Below are 26,081 nucleotides of genomic sequence, written 5' to 3' on the forward strand. Positions count from 1 at the left end.
CTCCAGTCTGGGTGACAGAGGCAGACTCCATCTCAATTAAAAAAAAAAAAATTCAAATTGTGAATCACTTTAAGTACTCAAAAACAACCCCAACTTAATATACATACTGTACTCAGTAGGAAATTATACAAACTTACAACTGGTTTGAAGTTTACAGTTCAGTTATTCTGCTAAGCAGTTGTACTAGTTTCCTAGGGCTGCTGTAACAGTCTCACAAGCTGGGTGGCTTAAATAACAGAAATTGAGGCCGGGCGTGGGAGCTCATGCCTGTAATCCCAGCACTTTGGAAGGCCAAGGTAGGGGATCACTTGAGGTCAGGAGTTTGAGACCAGCCTGGCCAATGTGGTGAAACCCCATCTCTACAAAAAAAAAAAAAAAAAAATTAGCTGGGCGTAGTGGCACACACCTGTAGTCTCAGTTACTTGGGAGGCTGAGGTGGGAGAATCAGCTGAACCTGGGAGGTGGAGGTTGCAGTGAGTGGAGATTGTGCCACTGCAGTCCAGCCTGGGTGACCCAGTGAGACCCTGTCTCTAAATAAATAAACAAAACAGAAATATATTATCTCACAGCTTTGGAGGCTGGAAGTCCAAGATCAAGGTCTCAGCAGGATTGGTTCCTTGTGAGGGCTGTGAGGGAAGGATCTGTTCCAGGACTTTCTTCTTGGCTTGTAGATGGCCATCTTCTCCTTATGTCTCTTCACAGTCTTCCCTTTATATGTATCTGTCTCCGTCCAAATTTCCCCCCTTTTTTTTTTTTTAATTCGAGACGGAGTCTCGCTCTGTTGCCCAGGCCAGAGTACATTGGCACGATCTCAGCTCACTGCAAGCTCTGCGTCCCGGGTTCACACCATTCCCCTGTCTCAGCCTCCCAAGTAGCTGGGACTACAGGTGCCTGCCACCACACCTGGCTAAATTTTCGTATTTTTAGTAGAGACAGGGTTTCACTGTGTTAGCCAGGATGGTCTTGATCTCCTGACCTCGTAATCCGTCCACCTTGGCCTCCCAAAGTGCTGGGATTACAGGCATGAGCCACTACGCCAGGCCAAATTTCCTGTTTTATAAGGACAACAGTCACACTGGATTGAGGTCCACCGTAATGAGTTCATTTGAATTTGACTACCTCTTTGAAGACCCTATCTTCAAATAAGATCACACTCTGAGGTACTGTAGGTTAGGATTCCAACATGTCTTCTTTAGGGAGGTGGAATACAATTCAACTCATAATAGCAATATAATATAGGGGTAAGAGCCTGATTCTGAATCCTAGCTCTGCCACTTATTGTGATATGAGACCTCACTAGATCTCTTTTTTTTTTTCCTTAAATGAGGATGAAACAGGTAGCATCTTCCTCATGCAGTTGTGAGGATTAAATGAACTAGTCCACGTAACGCTTGGAATACCAGGCAATACAACACATGTTAGGTTCATTGATTCATTCATTAATTCAACAAATAGTTATTGAACACCTACTAAGTGCCAGGCACTGTTCAATGTGCTTGAAATATTGAAGCAAATAAAATAAGCAAAAATGTCTACCCTCATGGAGCTCATAATCTAGTGAGGAAAGAAAGATAATTTAAAATTAGAACATGGCCTGGCATGGTGGTGGCTCATGCCTGTAATCCCAGAACTTTGGGAGGCTAAGGTGGGCAGATCACTTGAGGTCAGAAGTTCAAGACTGGCCTGGGTAACATAGTGAAACACCATCTATACTAAAAGTACAAAAAATTAGCCGGACATGGTGGCACATGGCTATGGTCCCAGCTACTTGGGAGGCTGAGGTGAGAGGATGGCTTGAGCACAGCAGGAGGTCGAGGCTGCGGTGAGCTGTGACCACACCTCTGACCTCCAGCCTGGGTGACAGAGTGAGACAGTCTCAAAAAAAAAAAAAAAAAAAATGTAGAACATAATGTCAGACAGTAATAAATTCTACGGAGAAAAATCAAGCAAGACAGGGGCTAGAGATCACTGGGGGTTGCAATTTGAGATTAGGGGTACCATTTGAGCAAATACCTGAATAATGGAAGGGGACAGTTAAATGGCTAACTGGGGAAAGATACTTTCAGATAGAGGAGGGTTTCTGGACTGTCACATTATTGACATTTGGGGCTGGATAATTCTTTGTTGTGGGGGCTGTCCTGTGTGTTGCAGTATGTTTAGCAGCACCCCTAGTCTTTACCCACTAGATGCTAGTTGCACTTGCCACCTCCTGCCCTCCTTGTGTGACAATGTGTTTCACAACCAAAGTATCTCTAGACATTGCTACTCCTTCTCCCAGGAGGAGGAAGGGGAGAGGAAGTGCTCCTGCTTGAGAACCACTGAAACAGAAGAAAATTGAACGAATGCCCAGAGGCAGGAATGGGCTTACCTTGTCTGAGGCACAGCAAAGAGGCAATCAGTAAGGGAAGACATCAGAAAGGGGAGAGATGAGCCATGCCACCTGTGACCTTGATGCCATTCTTCACGCAGATAGGAAGCTGCTGGAGGGTTGAGAACAAAAAGTACAACTTGACACACATTTTAAAACAGATTCTACTGGCTGCCACATTGAGAATTAACTGTAGGTGAAAAGACAGAAATAGACAGTCAGGTTGTTTCATTTGTTCACTGATTTGGCTGGGTGGTGGTAGGAGCAGCTGAGAAAGCTGAGCTAAGAAGCTCTGAGGAAGAAAAGAGGAAGCAGAATTAGCATTAAAGGAAAAAGCTAGGAGTGGGCAAGATAACTTTTTGCAGAAGTGGAAGGCAGTAGGGTAATTAAGTAGATTTGAAAGCACAGAGGGGTTGTGTAGGACCAAGACAGAATGCTGGGGGCCGGTTGTGGGCAGGGCATTGAATGCTCTGCTAAGGAATGGGAGCTCTAGTCTGTTAGTATAATAATACGGAGCTTCTGACAAAAATTTTGCAGTAGTGTGCAGAATAGGAGTAAGCAAGAGTAATTGTAGGAGTATCTGGCAGTCATATGGGTGGGATAACAGGAGCTTAGGTTTAGGTGGAGGAAGAGCATGGGCAACTCATTCTGGAGGAAGCAAAAATGCGGTCCTGACCTACGGCTTGGACCTTAGAATCTCCGTCTTCTTCAGAGTATTTTGAGTGTAGGAAGTGCAGACTATATTGGCTCCACAGAGAGAATCTGGACACACGCCACGATAACAGACAACAAGCCAACGCGAGCCCACCATGAAAAGATTTAATGCAGTGCTTTCTTGGAAAAGGTGTACCCCAGGGAGGATGTGTTGGATTTCTTCAAGGGTCTTTACAAGGCAACGATTGTCTGTAGGTGAGAAAAACTGACAAGCTAAGGCAAAGAGGGAGAAAGCAGGCCTGCATCCAAAGAATTCTTTCAGGATGCTCAAACATTTCAATTTTTTAGGTCAAAAATGCCTTAGCAGGTTTAGCACAGCAATGTAGGTGCCAAACTCGTCTCACTAAATTGCAGGCGGGAGCAACAAGGACTCCTGCCTCCTTTCCACCTGCTTTCTGCAACAGTCCGAATTGAGAAGGGGACCCACAAGAGACACAAAATGCACGCCTCCACGCCACATCCTTTTTATCCCGCAATGGGTTGTCAACAGCCAGGCCACCTCGCAGCGCCCGCGGAGGTGCAGGCCCGCCCCCGCCAGGGTGTGGCGCTGTTCCCCGGGAGCGGGGCAGGGGAGGAGGGGCGCGCGGCGGCCGGGCGGGGCGAGCGGAGGCGAGTGGAGGACGCGTAGACTCGCCGCTGTCCCCGCTCCAGTCTACCAGGCACTAGGAACAGCCCCGGGCGGCGCGACGGTCCCCGCCATGTCTGCGGCCATGAGGGAGAGGTTCGACCGGTTCCTGCACGAGAAGAACTGCATGACTGACCTTCTGGCCAAGCTCGAGGCCAAGACCGGCGTGAACCGGAGCTTCATTGCGCTTGGTGGGTGGCCGGGGGTCGCCGCCGCTGGCAGGGCCACGGGAGCCGCCGCTGCCCCTGCTGCTGGGGAAGGAAGCAGGGAGAGGACTCGGGAAAGGTGGAGTTGGAGACAGATGGGACAAGCAGCATCCTCGGGGGTCAGGCTGGCCTCCCAGGAAGCGCGGACATCGGAGGACCCCGCTGGGGCTGCCGGGCTGAGGGTCGCGGGGCTGGAGGGCAGCGGCGGCGCCAGGCTCTGGCAGCTAGAAGGGCCGGCGCTGACGTGTCCGCCCCGCGGCCCGGGGCCCTATTCCTGCGGTCCTACGCGGTGGGCGCGGACGGCGGGGTCCCTGCGGACAGGCGCGGTGACGGAGGTACCCGGTCCTACCCGACCCTCCGTGGAGCTCCGCCCGGGGAGGGGCGCCCCCTCGGGTGGGCGGGGGCTGCTGCTGCAGCGGGTGCGGGAGTCCGGGCCTCTCGGGAAGCTCCCCGCCGAGCGCAGCTTCCCTGGCTGGAGCGCTGCCCGGCGGGCCCTGCAAGAGAGCGGACGTGGGTGCTCCGAACCGTCCCGGCCGCCGGGGGTTGCTTTGGGGCCCCCTGCGTGAGGTAGGAGAGGCACAACGGTGGTGGCTGCCTGGTATCCCCAGGCTTCAAGGCAGGGCCCCGCGGACGCGTAGGTCCAGCTTTCGTGTGGTTTGTTTTTCTCTCTCCTTTATTCGAGTCGGGAGGAAAACGCCTAGAACAGGCCCAGCCTCACGGTGTGGGCGGCGGCTGTCCCGCGTGAACGCTTCTCATGCTGCCCGACTCACTTCTCTCCTTGTGGTCCCCAGGTGTCATCGGACTGGTGGCCTTGTACCTGGTGTTCGGTTATGGAGCCTCTCTCCTCTGCAACCTGATAGGATTTGGCTACCCAGCCTACATCTCGTAAGTGACACACCCTGCAGCCGTCCCCTTCCCTTCCTCCCTTCCCCTCCCCCCCCAGGGCTGCTGCAGTGGCCTGCACATCCGCATTTCCCCGGAGAAAAGTGAAAGCTCGGCGGGGAGGGATGGAGTTGGACATAACGTTGGGGATAGTATTCACCATTTTGGAACCTTAACTTAATCCCTGTCTCTTGAGGATTAGCGTAAAGGTATTTTCATTAGATTATCCTGGTGACCAGTGTCTCCTCTCTTTGGCACACTAACAGGAAAGCGCTACCACTGTGTCGTTCTGCCTTTACTTTGGGAGGGTCTCAGAAAGTACAGGGCTTTCTGTCTAGTAATTATTTTAATGGGTATTTCACCCATATATTTATGCACCTAGAGAGTAAAACCCCAACAATTAGGTCTTCCTTAATTCATAATTATGTTAATTCAGATAGTGGGGAGAATTTTGTCTTTTTTTATTTTCATTTTGAAAAGCCACATATTACAGGCAAACTTGGGAAATACCCTCGTATAAAACAAAACCTTTAAAATGCTCCATAATATAGCTCCTTGGTTATATAAGTGATTCATTTATATAATTGAGCTAATTAAAAATGAATTTTTATGATTAGGATCTGAATTTATTACCAAAGTTGTTTTTATTCTACAGTGTGTGTGTGTTTTTTTTAATTCTACAATTTTATTTTTTCCATTCGTTCAGGTAGGAACTATTCCTCTCCAGAAATGAATTTTGTTTTGCTCTACAGTTCTTCCCAAGAAAGCCAGTGGTTTTTACCTTCATTAAATTGGTCTCTGCTGCTTTCTTCAACCAAGGGATAAAAACAAAGGAAGAAAAAATTTTCAACTAGGAGGCTAAGACACAGATAACACATTATTACAGCTTGTGTCTGTCACTAGTTATGCTAGAATTTAGCCTATAAGGGAANTGGTTATATAAGTGATTCATTATATAATTGAGCTAATTAAAATGAATTTTATGATTAGGATCTGAATTTATTACCAAAGTTGTTTTATTCTACAGTGTGTGTGTGTTTTTTTTAATTCTACAATTTTATTTTTTCCATTCGTTCAGGTAGGAACTATTCCTCTCCAGAAATGAATTTTGTTTTGCTCTACAGTTCTTCCCAAGAAAGCCAGTGGTTTTACCTTCATTAAATTGGTCTCTGCTGCTTTCTTCAACCAAGGGATAAAACAAAGGAAGAAAAAATTTTCAACTAGGAGGCTAAGACACAGATAACACATTATTACAGCTTGTGTCTGTCACTAGTTATGCTAGAATTTAGCCTATAAGGGAAGAAACATGTTTTAGAAGTTAGTTCTAATTTGAACAATTAAATTGCAGTTACTTAGTAGTTGTTACTGTGTTAGTCTGATTCAGACACTTAGTCATACTCCAGAAAGTCTAGCTACATATAGCCCTGAGGCCTACCCCAGGCTCTGCTTTATGGAGGAGACTCAAGGAAAAACGGGATCGTGTGCACAGAATGAAGCATACACACCCCCGTTAGCAAATATTCAAGTGGTCAGTGTTACATTAGTCTAATCAAGTTTGTTCATTGCTTAACCAATATGATTGTATAATTGTCCAAAAGAAAGAAAAAAAGTCTTTGAAAATGGTGGTCTTTAGTAGCATCAAAATCCATGTTGCTTATAGTGTGACCTATGATTATTTTCTTAGTCTGCTTGGGCTGCTATAACAAAATACCTTAGACTGGGTCATTTATAAACAATAGAAATTTATTGCTCCCAGTTCTGGAGGCTGGGAAATCTTAAGACCAAGTTACCAGCAGATTTGATGTCGGGTGAGGGCTTGCTCCCTGCTTCAAAGATGGCATCATCTTACTGCTTCCTCACATGGTGGAAGGGGCCACCTGGCTCCTTCAAGCCTCTTTTATAAGGTCACTAATCCTATTCATGAGGTCAGAACTCTCATGTCCTTTTCCTATTTTTTTTTTTCTTTTGAGACAGAGTTTCGCTCTATATTGCCCAGGCTGGAGTACAGTGTCGCAATCTCAGTTCACTGCAACCCCATCCCCACAGCCCCACCACCGCCCCTCCCTGCTCCGAGTTCAAGCAATTCTCCTGCTTCAGCCTCCTTAGTAGCTGGCATTACGGGGGTGTACTACCACACCCAGGTAATTTTTGTATTTTTAGTAGAGATGGGGTTTTGCCATGTTGGCCAGGCTGATCTTGAACTCCTGACCTCAAGTGATCCGCCCAGCTCAGCCTCCCAAAGTACTGGGATTACAGGCGTGAGCCACCGCACCCAGCCAAGCCCCTATGTCTTAATTGCCTCTTAAAGGCCCCACTATTTAATACTAATACATTGGGTATTAGGTCCCACCATATGGATGTTGGGGGAACACAACATTCAGACCATAGCAGTCACTTTCGTTTTAACTGTTCTCCATACCTCTTGTAACTCTTATGCTCCCTAGCCAGAGTTATTTTTTAAAATACAAGTTTAGCAAAAATCAAATGCCAATCACATGTGTGGCACTGTGGTAGCACTTTAGATATGGCAAGAAATAAGGTAGTCATGCTCTCTGTCCTTGTTGAATAAGCAGTCTACCCAGGCAAGAAATAGGCAAATTAGTGACTGTGTGGTAAGCCCTCTAAAGTAAATAAACAGCTCTGGTAGAGAATAACAGGAAAGACCCTCTTTAGCTATTTATCTGAGATACTATCTGAGTTAAGACCTGAGGAATGAGAAAGGGCCAGCTAAGAGCAGAGCCAGGCAGAGGGAGAAGAGTGTGTCAGGCTGAGGCAGCACACAGCTTAGATCTGTGTGAGCAAAGAGTGGTGGGGGAGGCACCAGAGAGGTGCAGGTGCCAGCAGGCAGGGTCAGTGGTGGAAATGTGCATTTCATTACAGATGGTTGTGGGGAGTTTGCATTTTTTGATTGCCTTGGATGGGCTTTAAATAGGGGGTGACACGATACGATTTATGTTTTAAGGTCACTTTGGTTACTGTGACCTCTGTAAGGAGTTCACGATCTTGCCAAACTATTGCCAGAAATTTATTTCCTTCCTTTCTCACCTTTCAGCTTTTCTCTTGCTGTTTTCTCTCCTTGGGCCATCACAGGAAGGGGAGTAGTGTCAGTATTGGGTCAAGAGACTGCAGGATGCAAAGATGAAATTGGGAGAAGCTCACTTGACTTCCTAGCTTTTCTTATGGCTCACTCCCTTTGGAAGTCTGTGAGTGGAGCTCAGGTGCACCTGGCTCCTGGTCAGGGTCTGCTGCACGTTGGAGCATGTAGATGGTTGAAGACTTGGCGAGTGCTCACTGGGGAGCAACCAGTACCTTATTGTATACCCCTCTTCCTACTGGTTGTTCTTTCCATGTGTATAATTTCCCTTTGAGCTCTTTGAGAACAGGGCCTTTCATCTCTGACTTCTAGTTTCCAGAATTTTTGGCCATCCTATATAGGCAATTCAGAATCTAATTCCAGCCTTCCTTTCATCAAGAACTGTTGACATAATTACCTTAATCTCCTTACTTCCCTCTTTTACTGATAACAGGAGGCAGACTACTGGAAGTCTGTATTATATAGACCTCCCACCACTGCTAAGATATAATTTAGATACTTATAAATCGTAAAAACACTTTTAAAGTATGCAGTTCAGTGGCTAGTATGTTCACAGAGTTGTGTAACCATCACCACTGTCTAATTCCAAAACATTTTTATCACCCCAAAGGGAAACCATTACCAATCACTCCCTATTCCTCCTACCCAGCTCCTGGAAACCACTACTCTGCATTCTGTTTCTGTGAGTTTGCCTATTCTGAGCATTTCATGTAGATGGAATCAAACAATCTATGGCCTTTAATGTCTGGTGCAGCCCTGCTTTTAATGGGATTGCACAAATAAGAGCCCTCTGGAGGGGGTATGCTGTGCTTTACCCTCATATGTGAATAAGTCCTCCTGGTATAGTCCCTCCACTGTGGGCGCTAGTGAGCCAGGGCCCTAGTCCTGTACTTGCTTCTTTGTACAAATGGAATTGTGAGGCAAACTCTAATGACTTTATCTTCTATTTAAGGAAAGGGGAAGGTTTGCTTTCTGTCCTCCCCAGCAACCTTTTTGTTTAAAATTCTATAAAATGTCTATTACTTTTCCTCTTTTATTTCATATTTTCCTTAAGATTCAGGCTGCCACCTTCCTGGGACTATCAGAGTTGGGCCTTAAAGATCAAACAGGTAGTCCAGTTCCTTTAGTTTTAAAATGACAATTCAGGGACAGAGAAAGGTGGAGTGTGTTTCCCAAGGTCACACAGAGGCCAGGCTTGTTCTGGAATCCTGTTACTACACAGGAATGTAAAGCACATTTAGGCATATTTTAGTGCCAATGTTATAAAGATTAAATATGTTTAGGGGGCTGGGCATGATGGCCCACATCTGTAATCTCAGCACTTTGGGGTACTGAGGCAGAGGGATTGCTTGAGGCCAGGAGTTCAAGACGAGAGTCCAGCACTATATATTTAATCTTTAACAACACTTTCAAAATCTCATACCCAATTCAGCGATGTGTCATTTTAGTTTCTGTGTGTCCTCACCAGCCCATTTTAAACTTGCTGCTGGTGTAAAGAGTTATATTGCATTTAGCTCTTTGCATGGCTCCTGAAGTCTGTGTAGTATTTTATTTAACAGATACGTACATATCTCTGTCTAAGTGCTTTGCAAATATAGCTCATTTAATCCTCAGAACAACCCTATTATGTAAGTGCTATGATTATTCCCATTTTTACAGATGAGGAAACACAGAAAGAGAATTTGAATAACTTGATCAAGGTCTCACAACTAGCAGGTGATGAAACTGGTATTTAAATCCAAAGAATCTGGCTCCAAAGTTCATGCTTTTAATGATTATGTTATACTACCTCCCTTGTGGCTCTTTGAATGTCCCACAAACACAACATAACCTTGTGTAGAGACGAAAATTGAAAAATGTAGGCTTTTTAAAAAAATCAGTTGACCCAGTCAGTACATTACCTTTCTGCAGTGTATTTTTCCTCTCTCAAATAAGGTACTGCCATCCCAAATCATCTATCTGCACACATAGGCATTGACTGTGTTTTGTAGACATTAGTTAGAATATGTTACTAACAATTTCTTTTTCTTATTATCTGTTATGTAGCTTTGACTTATGACAACAGAGGCTTGCTCTGTTTTACTAGCGCAAGGCCACCTGAAAATGGCACACTGAACTGGATTTCCCATCCCATCCCCACTGGAATGCAGCGTTGCCTTTAGTTCTGTTTCAAGAGATAATGTATCTCAAGGGGAGATGTTTGGGGATGACCCCTATTGAGGTCAGATCAGAAAGGGATGGCGAGAAAGTAAATTTGAAGGAAAAAAAAACAATGAAAATATCTACAAGAGTTGTAACACAGTTAACCACAAGTAAAAGCAACAGCATCCTCTTAGCTAAATGATGCTCAGCACACAAAGGGAGGACACATTCTGGGGAACAGAGGTTAAAAAGAGTTGCAGTCTACTTGCTTGAGATGTGCAGTGACAGACTCCTAAAGAGGTTTATTACCCAGAGGAGACTTTGAGAAAGTTACCGTGGTGTGAATGACAGTTGTGAACAGACACTGTTTTGCAGCCAGTCATTGAAAGCTGAGCTGTTTCCTTAACAGTACTGGAGGATGTGTATTTGTAGTTCTCTTCTTAGACTCATTAGTAGGGGGTGTATTTGTTTTCTGGTGGTTTTTTTTTTTTTTTTTTTTTTTTTTTTTAATTTGTAATTATGTTTTGTTCTTCTTTACTCATGAGAACTTCAGAGCAGATGTATTTCCTATTAAGCTGCCTATGTTCCCATTACACTAGCTTTTCTCTCTGGATCTATATATGCTTAGTTAAAGCATTGAAGAGCAGAGCAATGCATGCCTGCGCTTTGCCTTCTGGGATAGTATGAAGCCCAAGCTAATGTGGCCTTCTGGCCAATGTGCACTTGGATAAAAAATATAACTGGCATTCTGCAAATTGTGCCTTAAGCAATTTACTTAAACATTTAAATCTTTGATTTACTTAATTTAAATCTGGAATCTTAAGCATTTAAACATTTAACCTTCATCAACATTTTTACTGTCCTTGTTTCACTTAACGTTACTGCTAAGTGTGCTGAACTCTTTTAAGATGAAAGTGTTGTGGATAAATGAAAAGTAATAAAATATCCTTATAACAACTTGTGACTGTTTTGTAGAATAATGACAGCCAGCGTTTCAGTTAAGGTTCCCCCCTTGCCTGTGTCATAAAGAAAATAAAGTTTTGAAAAGCAAATAAGATGAATGATTTAAATTATTTATGCATGATCAGAGTTTCTGGGCTCTAAAGCAGTTGTGGAGGAGGCTGTCACTTCTAATATTCTGTTCTGGAACATTCCTTATGAACTTTTTTTTTCTCTTTATGAAGGCCCTGGAGATTTAGTCTATTTGTCCTTCTTTCTGTCATAGCCTCCCTCATCTCCTTCTGACCTGGACTTCTCTTTTTCAGGACTGACTTTGAATGAGGACTCAGTTTTCAGCTTAATTTTTTCACATGGCATTTAAAACAAGTATAAATACAAATGTAACATGTTAAGGTATTTAGTGGTGATTCATAACATTAAAAATTAATTTTGGGGAAATATGAATTAATATGGCAGAAGCTTTAAAACAATTTCAAAATTGTGAATGAAATTACTTTTTGTAGCAGCTGAAATATAAGTGGGGGCTGTAGAAACGTACCCTGACTTCATTCTGTCACTTGCACACTTTCCTGATTCCAGGGAGTAGAGCTTATCAGTCACTCTGAGTCATGTGGCTGCTATATATATCCTGCAGCCTCTGATAGACCAGGTGGTCTAGTTAAGGGATCACTTACATGTCTAGACTGCTGTCCACATCTAAGGTGGCCCTCCTTTACCTAGGAAAAGGCAGCTTAGGTTGTTCCCCATCTACGTTGTGAGGGTACTTGAGATTAAGTTAAACTTTATGATACTGATCTGACACAGATACTTCAAAAACCACTAGTTTTTAGCCGGGCGAGGTGGCGGGCGCCTGTAGTCCCAGCTACTCCGGAGGCTGAGGCAGGAGAATGGTGTAAACCCGGGAGGCGGAGCTTGCAGTGAGCTGAGATCCGGCCACTGCACTCCAGCCTGGGAGACAGAGCCAGACTCCGTCTCAAAAAAAAAAAAAAAAAAAAAAAAAAACCACTAGTTTTATTGACAGAGGGTTGTCCCAGTAGGATTTGCATCTGCTCTTTCATTGCTCCTGGCATTAATCTTTTTTACCATCAATCATTCAAACAGTATTTTTGGGGGGCCAGGCGGGGAGGCTGAGATGGGTGGATTGCTTGAGTTTGAGACCAGCCTGGGCAACATGGCAAAACCCCATCTCTACAAAAAATACAAGAAATTAGTACACGCCTGTAGTCCCAGCTACTCGAGAAGCTGAAGTGGGGGAATCACCTCAGCTTGAGAAAGTCAAGGCTGCAGTGAGCTGTGTTCATGCCACTGCACTCAGCCTGGGTGACAGAGTGAGACCCTGTCTCAAAAACACACACACACTTGGGAGGTTGAGGCAGGAGAATCGCTTGAACCTGGGAGGTGGAGGTTGCAGTGAGCTAAGATTGTGACACTGCACTCCAGCCTGGTTTTTTTTGAGTGTGTTTTTTTGAGACAGGTCTCAGTCTGTCACCCAGGCAGAGTGCAGTGGCATGAACACAGCTCACTGCAGCCTTGACTTTCTCAAGCGTAGGTGGTTTTCCCACTTCAGCTTCTCAAGTAGCTGGCACTACAGACGTGTACTAGTTTTTTGTATTTTTTCTAGAGATGGGGTTTTGCCATGTTGCCCAGGCTGCTCTCAAACTCCTGGGTGTGCACGTGCGTGTGTGCGCGCACACACACACACACGGTTTTTTTAAAAAATCAAAGAGTTGTTTGCATTCAGTTTTGAGTTATAAAATGTTAGCTAAAAGGGGTCTTAGAGACTAAGCTGCGAGGGTGATAGCCACCTTTAACAGATGTGGAAATCAAGGCCACAAACTAAAGTTAATTGACATAAGTCACAGGTGTGTTGGGACCAATTCAGTCTTAAGCATAAGGATGTCTGACTCCCCGGCCTGTGTCCTGTCAACATTCCATGTTGTTATATTTGACTGTGACCAACTCTTCCATTATGCATTTAAAAACAAAATGGTGGACAGTGGTAAATGAGATCACTGTAAGTAAACACCAAAAGATTTGACCACTGAATGACTGCATTTTTTTCTTTAGACTTCATTATAGGTATTCTATTGACTCATCTTAATGTTTTTTTTTGAGCCAGGGTCAATACTCTGTCACCCGGGCTGCAGTGCAGTGGTGTAATCATGACTCACTGCAGCCTTGACCTCCCAGGCTCTAGCTTTCCTCACTCCACAGCCTCTGTAGTCTTTTTTTTTTTTTCTTTCTTTCTTTTTTTTGGGGGGGGGGGTTTCCTTCTTGCCCAGGCTGGAGTGCACTGGCGCAATCTCGACTTACTGCAACTTCCGCCTCCTGGGTTCAAGCAATTCTTCTGCCTCAGCTTCCCAAGTAGTTGGGATTTCAGGCCTCTGCCACCAATTTTTGTATTTTTTAGTAGAGATGGGATTTCACCATGTTGGCCAGGCTGGTCTTGAACTCCTGACCTCAGATGATCCACCCGCCTTGACCTCCCAAAGTATTGGGATTACCGGCGTGAGCCACTGCGCCCAGTCAGTCTTTCATTAGTCTTTCTCGTTCTGTTTGTTGGTTGTCTTTCTTGCTTTAAAAGCACATATACTCTGCAGTGAAAAAGATATGTAACTTTCTGATCACACATAGTTTCCTACCTTCTTTTTTTCTATGAAGGAGAAAAATCTTTTCCTTATTGGCATGGAAACAAACTAGTGTTTATGTCTTAAAATGTCTGATTCTTTTTTCTTTCTTATTTGAGGTACTGATAATAGGAAAACCATTTTGAATTATTAGGAATTCCTACATCATACTCTCTGATAAATACAGCCAAAAGCAATCCCATGCATGGTGGGCATGGAGGATGGTCAAGTTATGTGTCTGCTATAACAAAAAGGATTGTAAACATTATGGTCCATGTTCTTCATATTCAGTTTTCAAAGAACCTATCTTAACCTCTGGAATATTTACTATTAAACATAAGTTACCACATTAGAAATAAAATATAAAGCAGATGGATCAGAAGATGATTCCTTTTTGTTCTTTACCAATAGGACATCTTAAAGCTTTTTATCCATATATGTGGATAAAATTAAAATATATATGATATAAATGGATATATAGATATATTTTCATGAACTGCTGTTTTTTCACACTGTCAGTCTCTGGTAAATAGTTGATATTGGCACAACTGGTTTGAATAATAAAGCCAATGCTGTGAAGACATACTATTACTTAATTTTATGTCATTTGGCTAGTTTGAATTGTAGCAACTGAGTTACTTATGAACCATGCAAGTACACATAGTATGTACCTATGTGTCTTAGTTGTGAGTAGCCAGAAGCATGTATATATGGAGCTGATTATTACCTCTTGAGCAAACAGCTTAACTTTTATAAAATTCAGTTTTCTCATATGTAAAAGGTGGGGATAGGGTTGGGGGGAGTTGGGATAATATATGTCAAATGTTTAGGACAAATCAGGCATTCTGTAAGTGCTCAATTAAGGGCAGTTAGTTTCATTAACATATAAAGAGGAAAACTGACTTAATCAAAGTCATAGTTCTTTAACTTTGTGTTATTAAGCTTTTAATTGATTTAAGGAAAAACCTTCCAAAGAGTATTTTCTTTCATTTATTTTTTCACTTTCATTTTTTGTTCCTTGACTTATTATTTTTTTCCTGTACTTAAATCAGCTTAAGGCATCATTATTCAAAGAATAAAACACAATAAAGTTTTGTCCTTCCAAATTAAAAATATTGATATGGTTAGTGGTTTTCTTCTGTATTGGTACAATGGTATATATGTTCCTAAGCATTGAGTATAATTTGGACTAACAATTTTTTAATATTAAATCTTATGCATAAGAAATATGAACTTGGTCCTAAAAGCAAGAACTCAAAACAGAAATATAAAAAAGTTGTACAGTTCACATATAAAAAAGCATTTTATCTATTTTGCATAGTAAGAACAAAATAGATCTGAATTAAGAACATGTGAAAGTGGATATTTTCCAGATGAATTCATTGTGTCTGAAATAATTTGAAAATAGGATGGAAAGTTGTCTCTTTTCTGTCTCCCTCCAAGTAAGCATTAGCTGTAAGTATTTTGAAATATTAATTGATAGATGAAACCTCAGCAAAAGAAGAAGAGCACATTTTGACCAATGCCGAGATAACTAACTTAAGCTTGGCTTAGAAAGCTTTCAGTGATTCTGTATACCTTTTATGTCAGTTCAGTGAGCCGCAGCCATTTACAGTGGCCTAAACATAATGACCTTGAATTACCTCATGTAAGAAGTCTGGAGGTTGAAATTTCAATGCGCTACAGCAGAAATCCATGCTCTTTTTCCAGCGACCTTGGTGTATAATCTTCCTTGCCCATGCCTGTTTCCTCAATATATAGCAAGGTTGTTGCTATATAATGCTAAGGCTTTCAAGAGCAGAAAGCTGGAAGACCTTTTATTTGTGAGCCTCTTATTTTATCAGCAGAGGAAAATTTTGTCCCAAAGCCTTCTCCTGTATTTCTTTTTCTGTTTCATTGGTCAGAACTGTGTCACATGGATACCCTTAACTCCAAGGGGACTATGAAAGTTAGTATCTAGCAAAAAGCAATAGGATTACCATGGTGGATTTGTACTAACTTTGATTTATCCCCTAGGCCTGGGGGAGGAGCCTAGCTTCCCTAAGTCAAGGCAGATCTGCCAGGTACATGTACATAAAATCAGGGCTCTGTGGGTGAGTAGGAAGAGGAAGGACTGGCTAATTGATAGGCAGGGAACAGTGTCTGCTATTTCCTTGAGCAATGGTAGTGACCAGTTGCTATAATAGGATTTTTGAAGCAGCAGTGTTACTGTGACAATCTGATGATGCTGGTGACCATCATTCAGCAGTGAATACTTAACTCCCAGGCAGTGTACAATGGAGAGATTGAGCAGCAGATACAAATTTGGAAGTTATTAGCATATATATGGTATCTAGATTTATGGGGACAGATACTCTCTCCAGATCAAAACAACCAAAATGGCATGATGGTAATAAAATAGCTTTAAAAATCTGGTGTTATAGAATGCCTAGGTGGTAAGTGGAGGTTTTTTTTTTTCTCTTTCTTTTAAATGAATTTTATTTTTTAGAGCAGTTTTAGGTTTACATTGAAATTGAGCAGAAGATACAAAGATTTCCCATGTACCCACTACACCTACACATACACAGCCTCCTCTATCATCAGCATCCTCTACCAGAGGGCTATGTTTTTGTCTTTGTTTATTTGAGATGGAGTCTTGTTCTGTCACCTAGGCTGGAGTGCAGTGATGCGATCTCCGCTTACTGCAACCTCCACCTCCCGAGTTCAAGCAATTCTCCTGCCTCAGCCTCCTGAGTAGCTGGGACTACAGGCGTGCACCACTATGCCTGGCTAATTTTTGTATTTTTAGTAGAGGGGGGTTTCACCATATTGGCCAGTCTGGTCTTGAACTCCTGACCTCAAGCGATCCACCCACCTTGGCCTACCAAAGTGGGATTGGGTTGGGATTATAGGCATGAGCCATTATGCCTTGGCTGGGATTACAGGTGTGAGCCATCATGCCTGGTTAGAGTGGTGGTTTTTATAATTGGTGAACATCCATTGACACATCATTGTCACTAAAGTCCTTAGAGGATGTACAGTTTACTTGTGTCATGGGTCAGGGAATATCTAAGGTTTTCTGAATGATGACACTTAATTTGGGAAGGAGAGAATATTGGTAACCAGCCCAGAATCATCTCTGCTCAACCCTGTTTTCTTCACATCTTAATGCTATTCTTTGGCCATCCTTGGTTCTTGCCTTTGCTTTCAGAAAATAGCAGCCAAGGTGTGAACAAGTAGATGGGCCAGCAAGGGTAGAGTGAACTGGTACCAGTTACTGGGGCCCAGTGGACTGGATGAGGGATGGCCAGTGAGTTGTGTTCATATATGTACCAGTCCAATGCCAATGTAAAGAATTTCTGCCATTCTACCATTGCAGAGTGGGCCTGAAAAATGTTTTCAGCCATATTCAAATTTCTTCCCACTACCTGCAAACATGAATTTGGGGATTTCAGCTAACTTCTTACTACCTGTAGCATATGGGATTTGCAGTAGGGTATAATTAAAATTGATGGGTAACTCTAATCTCCTTTTAGCCTTATTAACAATATAAACCCTCTAACAGCTACTTAGCCAAAGAAACTAGAGTCTTCTTATCTCTCTCTTTTCTTTTTAATCTCATCTCCCTGTAATCCCAGCACTTTGGGAGGCTGAGGTGGGCGGATCACGAGGTCAGGAGATCGAGACCATCCTGGCTAACACGGTGAAACCCCGTCTCTACTAAAAAATACAAAAAATTAGCTGGGACTGGTGGCAGGCACCTGTAGTCCCAGCTACTTGGGAGGCTGAGGCAGGAGAATAGCATGAACCCAGGAGGCAGAGCTTGCAGTGAGTCGAGATTGCACCACTGCACTCCAGCCTGGGCAACAGAGTGAGACTCTGTCTAAAAAAAAAAAAAAAAAATTAGCTGTTTTCTCAAAGATAAATTAAATGACTATATCTGGTGTTCACTTTAGTGTTTATTTTTAACAAAGCCTTACAGAGAGAACTAGTCTCATAGGAGAAAATCATTATAGAAAGTCTGATGCTCAGCCGGGTGCAGAGGCTCACGCTTGCAATCTTAGCATTTTGGGAGGCCAAGGTGGGTGGATCACCTGAGGTCAGGAGTTCGAGACCAACCTGGCCAATATGGTGAAACCCGGTCTCTACTGAAAATACAAAAAAATTAACTGGGCGTGGTGGCAGGTGCCTGTAATCCCAGCTACTCAGGAGGCTGAGGCAGGACAGTTGCTTGAACCGGGGAGGCCAAGGTTGCAGTGAGCTGAGATCGTGCCACTGCACTCCAGCCTGGGCCACAAGAGCGAGACTCCATCAAAACACAACAAAACAAAACAAAAGTCAATGCTCATTCTTTTCCAAATGGAAATCTCCCCCGTCCCCTTCTTTTTTTCATCAATATTATTAGTACATACTCATTGCAAAGACTTTAAGTAAAAATCTGTTAATCAGGACTAACTTTACACAATTTGAAATGTATTGCATATCTTTCTGGATATCATTCTTGGTCTGTAAACATACAAAAACATATCTTTTATTAACCAAAAAATTAGAATTCACTTTTTACACTCAACACTGTATCTTGGACATCTTTCCCTGTCAATACCCTTTCTAAAGGCTTCAGAATATTTCATTGTATGGATATGCCAGAATGTAAACCGTCTATTGCCCTTTACATACACATGCTCTGTAACCTTTTAGTTTAATAAGTTAAAATTCATTTGAATATACCTCCTTTCTCTTTAAATTTCATTTTATCTATATAAAATGTAGAATCTGAACTAGTTCATCTCTGAGATGTCTTCCAGCTCCACACATGGTGATTCCTAATTCTGCTCAATTAATTTTAGAGCTGCCAGCTGCTCCCACAGTTTTGCCAACCATCCTCTGCACTGTAGTCGTGCCTCTGCTGCTCACCCAGCCCTGGCTTCTCTTGATATCTGCTTTGGGGAAGCAAAATGCTGCCCCAGAACGTGGCTCAGGAGAGAGAATAAGGAAGCCACAACACCGGGCCTAGGTGGCCAGGCTTTAGAACAGTGGTGAGGATATGACAGTAAGGTGTGCAGAGAGCAGTAAGACTGTGGTGTCTGTCCACAGAAGCTGTATGTGGGTGTATCTTCTGGGAGTTAGTTCTGAGCCCAGGATCAGTGTGACTGCCAGAGGATGAGGCAGTACTAGAGAGAGAGGAGGAGCCTGTAAAAGAGTGGACCAGGCCTGTGGAGAGAGTGGTAGGAATTGTTGCCTGTTGCCATGGGGTCATTCCAGAACTCCTCTAGGGGTTAGCTAGAGGTGAAAGGAACTGTGCAGGCTGAAGTTCCAGCTAGACAGATACAGGGCTTTTAGATGCAGTTCTTGAAATCTTAGTGAACAGTTTTATTTCAGTGTTGTTATCTTGAATCCTTTTACAGATTTCAGAATATTCAGATGAGGGTTCTAGATCATATTAGAGTTGACTTACTCTAATTTTAGTAGAGACATTATTCAGTTTGCCTTCTATGTCCAACTTTTCTTCTCTTTTGGCCTCTCACTCATTACTGGAAAGAGACAACCTGCCCTCTAGCTACAGCTGATTATACCCAAACTGGCCATTTGGATTTCCTTTCTTAGAACAAGTAGGGCAGGTGCTGTGAAGACTGGAACTTTGAGCTGGTTTCCAAACACAGTTCTGCATTACGATCACCTGCACAGCCTTGTAAGAGCAGCTGAATCACTAGGTCTGAAGAAGGACCCAGGCATGTATATTTTTAATAAGTTCTGTAGATAGATGTGGATGATCATCTAAGTTTGGGGACCAGTGGACTAGGACTCCAACTCAGAACACTATCCTGTTCACTTTTGATAGTTCCCCATCGCAAACCTAGGTGAGTAGGGTGGAGGGTAGAATGGACCTCCAGGGATCTGGATATTGAGACTATGACCATTCCTCCTTTTTTTCTGCTCTGTGACCAATTTAACCTTTCTCTGGGGTCCCCTCCAAAAGTAAGATTATGAACTCCTATTGTATGTATATTAATTCAATAAATACTAAATGCCTACTTTGTACCAGACATTTTGCTAAGCGCTATCCAGCTTGCCACTGAATTGTTCTCTTAATTAGTAAGACAGCATAGGATAGTGAACAAAGCACAGGCTTTGGAGTTAGTTTTAGGTGTAAGACCAATCCTTGCTATTTGTATCTGGGTGCCCTGCACATATTATTTCTCTTCACTAAACCTCGGTTTCTTCCGCTCAAATACAGGAACAATACCTATCCTACATGGCTATTATGAAGGTTAAATTCAATAATTATTAGGTTTCTACCCCTCCATTCTATGGCTTGGCCATTTTGGCTAGACTGCAAGGGATTTAATAGCATAGACCATATCTTATGGTTTCATGAATCCTCTATGTTGCCTAAATTGCTACCTCTTGATTCTACTATACCAAGTTGGAATATGATTCATATTTGTACAAGGCAGTAGAGTGTTTTGTTGGAGAATCACTTTTGTCTACTGAACTTGGACAAGGAAGTCTATTCAGAAGGTATATAAGTAGCCTGGGCATGGTGGCTCATGCCTGTAATCCTAGTACTTTGGGAGGCTGAGGCAGGAGGATCACTTGAGCCCATGAGTTTGAGACCAGCCTGGGCAACAAGGCAAAACCCTGTCTCTATAAAAAAGTACAAAAGTTAGCCAGGCATGATGGTGTGCACCTGTAGTCCCAGCTACTGGAGAGGCTGAGGTGGGAGGATCACTTGAGTCCAGGAGGTTGAGGCCACAGTGAGCTGTGATCATGCCACTACACTCCAGCCTGCATGACAGAGCAAGACCCTGTCTTCAATCAATCAATATTTTAAAGAAGAAGATATATAACTAGCATTCAGAAAACCTCAGTTTTTTTTTTTGTTTTGTTTTTTTTTTGAGACCGAGTCTTGCTCTGTCGCCCAGGCTGGAGTGCAGTGGTAGAATCTCAGCTCACTGCAACCTCCACCTCCCAGATTCAAGCGAGTCTCTTGCCTCTGACTCCCAAGCAGCTGGGATTATAGGCGTGTGCAACCACGCCCGGCTAATTTTTGTATTTTTAGTAGAGATGGGGTTTCACCATGTTGGCCAGGCTGGTCTTGAACTCCTGACCTCAGGTGATCCGCCTACCTCGGCCTCCCAAAGTGCTGGTACTACAGGCTTGAGCCATCATGCCCATCCAAAAACCTCAGTTTTAAGCTTTTTTCTTCTCTCACCATGATTGCATGGGGCACTTCACTTTTTTGAACCTCAGGTTCTTGAGTGAGCTTGACCATCTCTTCCCTTTTTTCTTGTTTTGAGTAGTTTGTGATTGTTGCGACACATAAAGACATTTTTAAAATTGAACACTGTGCTATTTTAAATTAAAACAATAATTAAATGCTTCAATAATATGAGAAGATCTATTTTTAAAATCTCTTTAGCTTAATAGACTCAGTGGTCTTAATAGACTCGGTGGTCTTTTCCTGGCTTCTTTCATATGACTTGGTTTTCTGCAAAGTTGGGATCAATGTATGTATTCAATTTGGAGTTCTTTTATTTCTACTTTTCAATGTTACTATATAGTATTCTACTATATTAATATGGGGACTTTAGAATTCATATTGTAGATATGAATTTAAAAAAAATTTTTTTCCTAAAAGAGCTGAACCGTTAGGCTTCCTGTTTTTCAGTCTGTGCAACTTGACTAACATTTGAAAACTAATGAAATAGAATGGAATTTAAAATATCAGAATGGTTTCAGGAAACATCTATTTCAGTTTATATTTTTATGTGAAGATGTGTGTTTACTGGATCATGATGTAAAATGTATGCTTACCGAGGGTTGTGGCCAAAAGAATTTAAAAGCCACTGGATTAATAACGACAGTCCAATCACATTTTGAGGTTTTCACGTCATATTCTAGAAAAGACTGTTTAATTCCCATGTATATCCCGAGACTTGCTTCTTTTGGAAGTACAGAGTTAGGTATTTTAGTTGTAGAATGCTTTGGTTCACAAAACTAAGATCTTAAGTGAAATGTAACTATGTATCTCCTCTGCCCAGAATGAAGTTATGGGAAACAAATTTTTATTTATACTAATAACTAAATAAATCCAATTAAATTTGGATAAGCCATACTATACCAAATGAAACACAGTGGGGGAAGAAATCTTACATATAAAGGATATACTGTGTTCTTTGGTTAACATGCTTGCCTACACTTTTCCTTTGGCCTTCTATTACATTAGCCAGCTTCTATCTGAAGGAAGCTAAAAAATGTAGACTTTGTGCATACATTACAAGCCATTTTTTAATAATCAGATCTCTTAAATTCATTTTATATGATTCTTTGAAAAATTTGAGGCTGGGTGTGGGAGCCACCAAACTGCACTTTGGGAGGCCGAGGCAGGAGGACTGCTTGAGTCCAGAAGTTCAAGACCAGCCTGGGCAACACAGTGAGACCTTGTCTCTACTAAAAATTTAGAAAGCAGCCATGTGTGGTGGTGTGCACCTGTAGTCCAAGCTGCTTGGGAGGTTGAAGTGAGGGGAATTACATAAGCCCAGAAGTTTGAGGTTGCAGTGAGCTATGATTGTGTAACTGCACTCCAGCCTGTGCAAAGAGACCCTGTCTCAAAAAAATAAAAATTTTGCCTAGTCTTGAAGTTCAAAGCAACATTCACCTTATTACTTGTGCCTCTCTATGTCTTCCTCATTAGTAATAATCTCATTGAGCTATATTTTTTCCCCTTTTGGTTATTTTCTAAAACTCACACACATAGCTGCTTCTAATTAACTGTATAAGGGCTTTCTTAGTGAGTGGCTGAGCATGGTTTAGCAGCCTGTCTCTTTGCGGAGCTGATTTTATGGAGTAGCCAATGTATTTGTTTTTTGAAATTTTCTTATTTCAATAGGTTTTTGGGTAACAGGTGGCATTTGGTTACATGGATAAGTCTTTTAGTGTCAATTTCTGAGATTTCGGTGCACCCATCAACCGAGCAGGGTATACTGTACCCAATGTGTAGTCTTTTCTCCCTCACTGCCCCCACCCTTTCCCATGAGTCCCCAAAGTCCGTTGTATCATTCTTATGCCTTTGCATCCTCATAGCTTAGCTCCCTGCCAATGTATTTTCAGTAGTTAACCTGTTTCATAGGCTAAACAAGATTCAGAGTTCTTTTATTTTACTGTTTCAGTCCAGCTCAGTTATGATAAATACAGATCTGTTAGGATAAGAAATTGTGGAGCTTCAGGTTTAGAATAATGAGATTCCTAGGACTGAAGGAAATTTCTGTGATTTAGAAGAGAAAATTATTTTAAATTTATTTCCATCCATTTGCAGAATGAATTTTAAGCAATAGTTAGGGTTGGGAAAGTCCTGTTATTAACTGAGGAGAGGAGGAAAGTCCATAGCCTGTGGATCAGATAAAGACATTCTGAACTAAACAGACACCATGATGTTTGTTTTCACCCATTTACTATAAAATATGCTGTGGATTTTGGGCATGCCTAACCTATGCTCCAAATGTTGCTTTATGGGAAATTCCTGTTCACCCATGATATATTTCAATTATTAAAAGTACATAAGAACATGGTTATCATGAGGGAATTCTTCCTGATATATCCCTGGTGGCAGGACCCAGCTTGGGAGTGGAAATTGCTCTAGCTCCCAGTCACTAGTGGTATATTCTAGGATTTGCGGGGAGTCTTTAGCAGGGTGGAGATCCAGGGCAGTGACAGCTGGTGCTGGTTTCTCTGGTGACCAGGAGACTAGAAACAAATGGTTATAATGGCTTGTCCTGATATCTACATTGCTTCCAGTCTTTAAGCTATACTCTTGCATCTAGTGACACAGTGCCTACATGTGCCTAAGTTCCTCAGTGGTATCGGAGGAGAGGTTATCAAAGTGTGTTTGAAAATGTTTCATTGCTATCTTAACAAATGATGATATACTTTCTTTTGTACTGCCTTTCAGAATTAAAGCTATAGAGAGTCCCAACAAAGAAGATGATACCCAGTGGCTGACCTACTGGGTAGTATATGGTGTGTTCAGCATTGCTGAATTCTTCTCTGATATCTTCCTGTCATGGTTCCCCTTCTACTACATGCTGAAGGTATGTTGGTTCTCCCTACCACTAAAATTCCATCTCAGGACCTGTATAGAAGAAGTAGGAATAAATGCTTGAATGTTGTACATCTGTGGCTCTGTCTTAGATTATAAACAAGAAGACAGGCCTGGGCAACAGAGCGAGACCCTGTCTCCAAAAAAAAAAAAAATGCTCAAGCAAGCCACTTGTCTCAGCCTCCCGAGTAGCTGGGACTATAGGCACGTGCCACTGCACCTGGCTACTCTTTTAAACAATTTTATCTAAAGAAATTTAGATATAGGAAATTAAGTTTAGGAAGCTCCATCACCCCAACCACCATCACAAATGGTAGTATCTTGAGTTTTAGTTCTGGGTAATTATGGATATATATTTCTTTTTCTTTGGTCTTAGCTTTTTTTTTTTTCTTTTTTCTTTTTTTGAGATGGAGTCTTGCTCAGTTGCCCAGGCTAGAGTGCAGTGGCACGATCTTGGCTTACTGCAACCTCCACCTCCTGGGTTCAAGCAATTCTCCTGCTTCAGTCTCCTGAGTAGCAGGGATTACAGGTGCCCACCACCATGCTTGGCTAATTTTTGTATTTTTAGTAGAGTTTTTTTTTTTTTTTTTTTTTTTTTTAAATCTATTTATTTGTACTTCTTCCTGGGAAATTCCTCAATCTGACCTCCTTTTTTTTTTTCTGAGATGGAGTCTTGCTCTGTTGCCCAGGCTGGAGTGCATTGGTGCAATCTCTGCTCACTGCAACCTCTGACTCCTGGGTTCAAGTGATTGTCCTGCCTCAGCCTCCCGAGTAGCTGGGATTACAGGCATGTGCCACCATGCCTGGCCAATTTTTGTATTTTTTTTGGTAAAGATAGAGTTTCACCATGTTGGCCAGGGTGCTCTCGAACTCCTGACCTTAAGCAATCCACCCACCTCGGCCTCCCAATGTGCTGGGATTATAGATGTGAGCCATTGTGCCCGGATTCAATCTGACCATCTAGTTTTCAACTGTATTCCATGATTATATCATAACCATTCTGTTATTCCTGCCATATATTGTGTTCTTCATTTCATCTGTTGTATTGTTCACACCTAATGTTTTTGCTTGGCTCTTTTCTGTTTTCTTGTTCTTGTTTCATATTGCTAATATTTTCTCATTTCTTTTAGTATGGTTAACGCTCCCCAGTTTAAAACTCTTGGTCAGCAGTTCTAATATTTTTGCTCCTGATCAAAACCTGTAGTTGATTGTGTTGTTTTTCTTTTGAAACATACTCTTGGCAGAGTGTAGCAGCTCATGCCTGCAATCCTAGCACTTTGGGAGACTGAGGCAGGCAGATTGCCAGAGCTCAGGAGTTCAAGACCAGCCTGAGCAACACAGTGAAACCCTGTCTCTACTAAAATACAAACGAAATTAGCTGGGTGTGGTAGAGTGCACCTGTAGTCCCAGCTACTCAGGAGGCTGAGGCAGGAGAACTGCTTGAATCTGCGATGCAGAGGTTGCAGTGAGATGAGATCACGCTACTGCACTCCAGCCTGGGCGACAGAGCCAGACTCCATCTCTGAAAAAAAAAAAAAAAAAGAAATATACTCTTAAAATATCTTTTTATTTTGGCCTACAAACTCCTTTTCATCTGAGTATCAGCTATCCCATCAGGCACTGCAATGGAGGGGCCCCAGTCTGTGCTAGTACTAGTAAGTTCTGGGTAGGGGGTGGATGAGTCCCAGCAGTGGGGGGCTTCAGGCACACAGGAACCATAGTTAACCACTCCTCACCCACAGAAAAGCCCCTGAGGTCAAAGCTTCACCATACCGCCCTCCTCTACCCCAGCAAAGCAGCATCAAAAGGAAGTGATCCTGGGTTATAGTTCACAGCTTTAGGGGTTGGAGCAGGAGGGGTAGGGAAGTAACTGCCCTTAATTAGTGTCCACCTGTTTTCCTGAGTGACTTGCAAAGACAGGACTTTTATGTCGAAACGTCTGTTTTAGAAAAAAGTAGAGGACAATATTTTTTAACTTTGAGATATAGAAGCAAGACAAAATACAAACGTTTCAAAGAAAAAGATTTGATAAATTCAACTAAATAAAATTTCTAAAAATTAAATTTCTATGACAGTGGGCAGCATAAACAAAGTTAAAATAATGACGGACTAGGAAGATAGATTTACAACATTTACACCAAATAAGGAATATCCAGAATACATAACAATTTCTATAAGTAAAAGAAAAGAAAAGAAAATGGGAAAAGAAAGTATTTCATGGAAGAGAAAAAATATGAATGGCCAGTAAACAGCTCAGCAGTGATCTGGGAAGTATGAATTAAAATAGTAAAATCTCATATTTTGTTCATTAAACTGGCAGATATTTTAAAGATTGAAGATATCTAGGATTGGTGAATGTATAGGGAAACAGACAGGTAGTGGTACAGG

The 26,081-nt window shown here is 42.3% G+C and overlaps 1 protein-coding gene across 1 annotated transcript in view; it reads left to right on the forward strand.

Moving 5' to 3' along the window:
- Positions 1 to 3,490: 3,490 nt before the first annotated feature.
- Positions 3,491 to 26,081, forward strand: part of REEP5 (receptor accessory protein 5) — a 44,099-nt gene continuing 21,508 nt past the window's right edge. Inside the window, exons 1-3 of the mRNA XM_017848448.1 lie at positions 3,491 to 3,898; positions 4,705 to 4,798; positions 23,547 to 23,685. Of these exons, the coding sequence (XP_017703937.1) occupies positions 3,781 to 3,898; positions 4,705 to 4,798; positions 23,547 to 23,685 (351 nt within the window). The 5' untranslated portion in view covers positions 3,491 to 3,780. The remainder of the gene's footprint in view (positions 3,899 to 4,704; positions 4,799 to 23,546; positions 23,686 to 26,081) is intronic.

This window comes from Rhinopithecus bieti, unplaced genomic scaffold, assembly GCF_001698545.2.
Source record: "Rhinopithecus bieti isolate Rb0 unplaced genomic scaffold, ASM169854v2 scaffold_31072, whole genome shotgun sequence".
NCBI classification, from domain to species: Eukaryota; Metazoa; Chordata; class Mammalia; order Primates; family Cercopithecidae; genus Rhinopithecus; species Rhinopithecus bieti.